Source organism: Vigna umbellata, chromosome 1 (assembly GCF_029865625.1).
Source record: "Vigna umbellata cultivar VRB3 chromosome 1, Vumbellata_1.0, whole genome shotgun sequence".
Taxonomy (NCBI): domain Eukaryota; kingdom Viridiplantae; phylum Streptophyta; class Magnoliopsida; order Fabales; family Fabaceae; genus Vigna; species Vigna umbellata.
This window is the reverse complement of record NC_142165.1, coordinates 12,942,086-12,949,060: the sequence shown is the minus strand read 5'-3', so window position 1 is coordinate 12,949,060 and position 6,975 is coordinate 12,942,086. Positions and strand designations below refer to the sequence as shown.

Below are 6,975 nucleotides of genomic sequence, written 5' to 3'. Positions count from 1 at the left end.
AATATATTTATATATTATTTTTTTCATTCTTAATTTTATCCTTTTATAATTTTAAACTAATTAGTCATTTAATAAATTATTAAAAAAACAACTTATATTTAAAGAGTTAATTTTTTATACTATTATTTATTTTTATTTTATCTTTTAATCATTTTTAAATTATTATTCATTTAATAAATTATTAAAAAATCATTTATATTTAAAGTATTAATTTTTTTCTATATTTTTTCATTTTAAAATATTAATTAAACGAGTGTTGGAATATCCATTTTTCACACATGAACACATTAATCTTCAAAAAATTTATTAAAAGTGAAAAAAAAAGGTATATACAGATAACTCATGAAAAAGCAAATTACAAAATGGTATCAATATGTATTCTTTAATTATATATTAATCATTATTTTCAACCATAAATTTTGATCAATAAAAAAAAACACTTAAAAAAAAAGTGTACGAACGAATACAACTTTATTTTAGAAGTTCATAAGTCTCTCTCTTTTATTTCAAAGTGGATTGATGATATTTATATAATTCTTTTAATTTTCTTCGTTTTTCCTTCCTCTCTTCATCGTCCATATATTAAAAACCGAGTTCTAGATAAGACAAATTATACATTTGTCATCTAAAGGTACCTATTTTTGTTTCTTCAGTATTGCATATTACATAAATAAATATTATTTTTAGTTCAACTGATGGTATTTTACCATTTGTCCACGTCTAAAACTTTAAACACTTAAATCTATTTTTAGTGGAGATAGTCTTATGAATATGTACTTTAAATTTTTATAAAAAATTAATCATGTTTAAATGTTCAACTTCTAAAAATCAAACAGTTTTTGTTCAATATTAATATTTTATTCAATATTACCATTTTATTTAATTTATTTATATAAATGAAAAAAAAAATGTGAATTGGATTATACTTGGAATAAATGAGAAACGACCATTTTGCTGATGTCATGGGATATTGGATTTTGCGATGAAGAGTAGAAAGAAGGATTGAAGTGGTAGCAGGTACTTTGTTGTCTCAGGCAGACACTGATATGGAACAACCAAAACACAAACTTCTTCTGATTCTAACGCTTCTTTTTTCAACCGTCACGGTTGAATCTGAATACCTTCGCCCTCTTCCTCGTAAAACCTTAACCATCCCACGGTATTCAATTTCCAAGGCCCACTCCTCTTATCCTCAACAGGTCAATCAACCTCGTTTTCATTTCACAAAATACGACTTTTTGTTTGTCCTTTTTATTCCAGTTGTGTGTTAACTATTTCCTATTTGATCATCCTCATAGTACCTGGTTTCTTTTGTTTTAGATTGGATTAAGGTATTCTGTTGGGTTATATTTTCAAGATTGTTTTCTATTTTGTGATACACCGAAAGTTGCTTGTTTTATTGGATCTAATAATTGGAAGTAGATGGATCTTTGCTTCTAAATGGCGAATACCAGTTTCTAGCTTCATATTGAGCTCAAAGTTGGGTTACACGGAGATTCTAATTGTGTAGTTTGTTTGTATCGTTCTGGTAGCCTTTTAAAAGCGAGACTGTGCGTAAACAAATAATGATTATTGCTTATCTGCTTATTTTGTAACTTAAATGGTTTGTTTTGCTTTCTGTAAATCATTTCCCAGTTCTGGGACAAATATACTGTGAACTGTCAACTATGCTTCCTTTGTAAAGCAATATCATGTCAACAACCTCTTAATGCATGATCGTGACTTACTAAATTTCAGTTTCTTTGATGTCAATTGTATGTTCCAGGTACACATTTCTTTGGCAGGAGAGAAGCACATCAGAGTTACCTGGATAACCGATGATAAACATTCACCCTCGTATGTAGAATACGGAACATTACCTGGGAGATATGACTCAATTGCTGAAGGAGAGTTCACCTCTTATAACTATATGTTATATACCTCAGGAACGATACATCATGTTGTAATTGGACCTTTGGAAGACAATACTGTGTACTTTTACCGTTGTGGGGGAATAGGTCCTGATTTCCAGCTCAAAACCCCTCCAAACCAATTTCCAATTGTTTTTGCTGTGGCTGGCGATCTTGGTCAGACTGGCTGGACTAAATCAACACTGGCTCACATTGACCAATCTCAATATGATGTCTACCTGCTTCCAGGAGACCTTTCATATGCTGATTGTATGCAGCATCTGTGGGACAGTTTTGGTGAACTAGTGGAGCCGCTTGCTAGTACAAGGCCATGGATGGTGACAGAGGGCAACCATGAAGAAGAGAACATACTCTTGTTAACGGACAAGTTTGTGTCGTATAATTCCAGATGGAAAATGCCATTTGAGGAAAGTGGATCAACTTCAAATCTCTATTATTCTTTTGAAGTTGCTGGTGTTCACGTTATCATGCTTGGCTCCTATGAAGATTATGATGTGTACTCTGAACAATATAGATGGCTAAAGGTCAGTTGATTTTCCCTATTGATCACGAATTACTATAGTTGTGTAAGTGTGTTGCAGGCCTTGATCATGAAAAAATAATTACAGAAACATGTCTGTTGATATTTGTCTTTTTTACATCACACTATGGACCACTATTTGTTCACCCTTTAATTTTCATTCATCCCTCCAGGAAGATCTGTCAAAGGTTGATAGGGAAAGGACACCTTGGTTGCTTGTGTCATTTCATATACCGTGGTATAATAGTAACAAGGCCCATCAAGGTGCAGGGGATGATATGATGGCAGCTATTGAGCCGTTGCTTTATGCCGCTAGTGTTGATTTAGTTATTGCTGGTCATGTTCACGCTTACGAACGTTCGGTATGTCTTTATGGTTTAGCATATTCTTTTCTTTGTAAGCACCCATTTGATGAAAACTGGGTTTTAATACTCTGATTGTCAGAAACGTGTCTATAATGGAAGATTGGATCCCTGTGGTGCTGTCCATATAACTATAGGTGATGGAGGAAACAGGGAAGGCTTAGCTCGGAAGTAAGTTTCAGATCCAGAAACATTCCACAGAATCTGTTCTCTGAATTGTTTTTGTGAAAAAAAGGCTATATTTAGGTTTATCAGATGCATGCAGCCTGAAATTTGTTTTTCTTTCATTGTTCCTAGATGTGTCCTTACAAGATTGTTTATTGACAGGTATATAAACCCACAGCCAAAGTGGTCAGAATTCCGCGAAGCCAGTTTTGGTCACGGTGAGCTGAAGTTTGTAAACTCCACTCATGCCCTCTGGAGTTGGCACAGGAACGATGATGACAATTCAGTAAAAGTTGATGATATCTGGATAAAGTCTTTGGTCAGCTCGGGATGCGTTGATCAGAAGACACATGAACTCAGAAGTACACTTATGATACCCTAAAAGTTGTATCTGCAAATGTTACTCCGTAACCGTGTGCATCAGCATAAGTTCTGTAAAAATATAGATGATGAAACAATACCTTAGTTTACAATGGATCACTAGCAGCAGAATGGGTAAAGTCAGGTATTTCAGTATATTGCCGCTCGTTTTGCTGGTACATATATTTAGATATTATAAGGACTTGGACTAGTCAGTAAATTCAGCATAGGGCGAGTTGTGTCTTTGCAATTGATGATGTTGCTTGTTTAGTCTGAACCTATAGGATTGGTTTCTGTATGTACAGCAAAATAAATTTGGTTGCTTACTGGTTAGTGAAAAATGCATGCATTTTATATTCAGGACTGGCATTCAGATTGTTGATATGATTCTAGATCCACGCAAAGAGTAAAGCCATGATGTCCGAAGGTCTAATTAACAAAGTGCTGAAGAGTAATGGGACATGATGGAATGCAAATTAGCAATCTAAGAACAGGGTCACATTATGGATTATTTCGACTTTCATTACATTTAAGCCATCTTAGCAAGTTTTACAAAGATCTGTAGAGAAACCGAGTTCTGATAACAGATATCTGTATCTGGTGAATTGAGGCGGGCAAAATATTTTCCCTTCCTCCCCCTCTTTATTTTTTCTTCCCCGTGATAACAATTAACTCCATTTTACATTATCAACATTAAGTGGTTGGATTGCTCTGGCCTGTTTCTGCTGTTTTTTGTGTAATTAATAACAAACCAGCTCCATCCTCGCAATGTCTCTCGGTTTGATGTCGAGGCCAGTTAGCATGAGCAGCCATGATTCTGTTCAAAAGTCGTAGGGGAACAGACTGTCCTCTATTTTCTTGAGAACGGCACTGAGCAACACGTATAATGTATTCATTTATTCAGTCTAAACATAGATCAGGTCATGTAGATGTAGCAGAAGTAACGTCAAAAACTGCTAAATTATCTTGATTCTAAAGATCCATTCAGATTGTCCAATCTTTAAAAGAGCGTTGGGCTACTAAAACATCGATATAAAGGCATAGTCTAGTTCCAGTAAACTGATTGCTTTACTCAGATTGCTCCTGTCCTTGTTCAGCATATGGGGCACAGCAATAGTCTGTAGACTTTCAATAAACTCATCGGAGAATGAATTATCCATGGTATATCATATACAGATAATCTTGCGCGTTTTTGCATGCAGGAAATGGATAATGAGGCCAAAACAAAAAAACTCTTACAAAGTTCAGGGTTCACAATTCATTTTAAATAGTTTCTGTTTTGGGTTTAAGCATCTTTTTCAAGCTGATCAATCTAAAGAAGAAAGGACCTCAACTGGAGAACTGTTCGCTCAGTCTCTCTTCTTTACAGCGTCTCTGGTCTCCAACCATGGACTCAAAAGTATACAAGAGACCATCCAAACCCTCTTGATTCTCCCCAACTGCCTTCAAGGCAAATACAATACTCTCAATAGTAGACAAATAACCAGCTTTAGGCTGATGTCTCACATCACTATATAAGCTCGCCTCGTTCACTTCTAACTTCACATGGGGCAAAACGTTCAACCAAGGATTTTCCCAGTAAATTCTTTTCGCCTTAGCCCATGTTCCATCCAAAACAATCAAGTTCTTCACCTCAAAACCAATAGCATTTAGGTCACTAATATTCACAGCTTTATCGGAGGGAAATAATAGCACTGATCCAGGACGAACCTCCAGCTCAAACTCTTCACATTCTTCTTCCAAGTCTGCATCCCCATTCAGTTGCTTTCTTTGAAATTTCTTCACCAAAAACCCTTCTGAGAGTGCTTCAGAAGCTTCGGGATATGCCAAAATATTGTCAAAGCTTAACTTGGGGGATTGACATTGTGCCTGTGCTATCCAAATATGAGACATAGAGCTAATAGCACCATATTTGCCAATGGCAACATTAATAGCAAGCCTACCACTATGTTCATGCACACCTCTGGTTAAACCACGATTTGGAGGGACAGCATTTTTCTCAACTTCATCATTCACCACTGCACCATCAGTGGTACTCACTTGAGTCCCAACTTCAGCAAGAGTGGGAGAATCCAGAAAACATCCACGATCATTTCTCAAACCACATTTTTGGGCATTATCAGAATCGCTCAAGTTAGAGCTTTTTTCAGAAAGTAGTTTCTGGGTGTCTCCAAATTCGCAATACGGACGAGAAAGGAGTACATTCATCACGTTTCCAGCAAGACCCGTTTGGCAATTCGGATCCAACAAGCGAATCTGGAACCGGGCGTGGAAATTAACATCAGAAACAGTTGCAACGGTGAGATTCGTGAGGCCCAATCTAGCGATTCTGGTAGAATTGAGGGGGTGCTTACGCTCAAGAGCGTGCTGCAGAATGGTTACGTGGACGGAATTTTGGACACACGGTGTGAGGATTCGAGAGCAGAGACACGTTCGTGTGGGTTTGGAACACGACGGGCAAATGGGTCTTTTAGAATTGCCCTGAGTTGTCGACATCAAAATCTTGGTGACTCTCCGCTGAAGGAGCTTGTGACCGTGTGAAAGGTTGAGCTTGAACCAGGGGGTGGTTTGGATTTGGGTAACGAGAAAAACCATCCCTATAAGTTTGGTCTCTAAAACAAAACCCTAATACGTTTGGTCATTTGCTATTTTCGTTTTTTAAAACTAGGGTGAGTTGTTTGTCTTTTTTAAAAACAAATATCTATTTAATAAAACAAGTGAATTTTTGTTTTTCTTTTACTTTTATATGATTGTTTTAAAAACAACAGTTTTAAGCTTATTTAATAAACAAATTATATATGCTTTTTTGTTTTTCTTAAATACTTCATTAAAAATTACCTATTTTTAATTTAAACAAGTTGACAATATGGGTATAAAATCTTAAGTCCCTCTAGTTTCAAACTTTTTATATGTGTGTGTAAAAGATCAATTATGAATATATTGTTAATGGTGTGTGAAGTATCATAAAATGATTCAAATGTTTAATTTTATTGCATATACGAGATGATAGGTTAAATCATTTGATGATTTGTAATTGCAGCTTTACTTTATATTTATTTGGTGATTGTATTTTGTTGTAAAATGGTAACCATAGAAAATAATTAAGCTATGGATTATAATAGGTTGGAATATAATTTTCTCTAAGGGAATCTATATAGTAGATTGAGAGCATGGATGACTTCTATAAAAAAAATATATTATAACATTTTAATAATTAAAAGTTTAAGTTATATAAAAAAATTTAATAGTTGAATTTCAATTTTTATAACACCATCCTCTACAAACATTTTTTTAAGGTTTTTTTTCTTCTTTCTAAGTTTCTAATCACATTAATTTGTTTGATGATTAGATTAAAACATCAAGTTTTACAAAGATAATTGATTGATCTCTACTTTTGAAAAAGTTGATTTTTTATCTCTTTTCTTAGTTCAATCTGTTTTTTTTCTAACATATAGGTTTTCTTTGTCTGCATTAGTTTTTGAAGTCATTAATGTGAGTTTATGCTTATCAGCTATATAATCTCATCATTTTATTGGTGTTTTTATGTGTAGATAAAACATTTTGTAAGTTTGAACATGATTTTAGATCTTATAGTAGTTTTGAGTTGCTTTGCCAAGTGAGGAAAGCTACTTTTAACTTTTACATTGTGAACTTTGTT

The 6,975-nt window shown here is 34.5% G+C and overlaps 2 protein-coding genes across 2 annotated transcripts; one reads left to right on the top strand and one right to left on the bottom strand.

Annotated features, from left to right (window-relative positions):
- The first annotated feature begins 984 nt into the window (after positions 1–984).
- On the top strand, positions 985–3,677 carry LOC124821591 (purple acid phosphatase 18). The gene is made up of 5 exons (XM_047293498.2): positions 985–1,199; positions 1,766–2,434; positions 2,604–2,792; positions 2,875–2,963; positions 3,120–3,677. Exons 1-5 carry the CDS (start codon positions 1,047–1,049, stop codon positions 3,337–3,339), a joined length of 1,320 nt encoding a protein of 439 aa, XP_047149454.2. The 5' UTR covers positions 985–1,046; the 3' UTR covers positions 3,340–3,677.
- Positions 3,678–4,258: 581 nt separating this feature from the next.
- LOC124821606 (DTW domain-containing protein) lies at positions 4,259–5,969 on the bottom strand. The gene has a single exon (XM_047293522.2). It carries the CDS (start codon positions 5,910–5,912, stop codon positions 4,647–4,649), a length of 1,266 nt encoding a protein of 421 aa, XP_047149478.1. The 5' UTR covers positions 5,913–5,969; the 3' UTR covers positions 4,259–4,646.
- Between the last annotated feature and the right edge of the window lie 1,006 nt (positions 5,970–6,975).

What these genes read in the sequence shown, in the direction of transcription:
- LOC124821591 (XM_047293498.2), top strand. Translation starts at nt 1,047, where the DNA reads ATGGAACAACCAAAACACAAACTTCTTCTGATTCTAACGCTTCTTTTT. An exon ending in ACTCCTCTTATCCTCAACAG is followed by an intron (nt 1,200 to 1,765) that starts GTCAATCAACCT and finishes TGTATGTTCCAG; the next exon opens with GTACACATTTCTTTGGCAGG. An exon ending in AACAATATAGATGGCTAAAG is followed by an intron (nt 2,435 to 2,603) that starts GTCAGTTGATTT and finishes TCATCCCTCCAG; the next exon opens with GAAGATCTGTCAAAGGTTGA.
- LOC124821606 (XM_047293522.2), bottom strand. Translation starts at nt 5,912, where the DNA reads ATGGTTTTTCTCGTTACCCAAATCCAAACCACCCCCTGGTTCAAGCTC.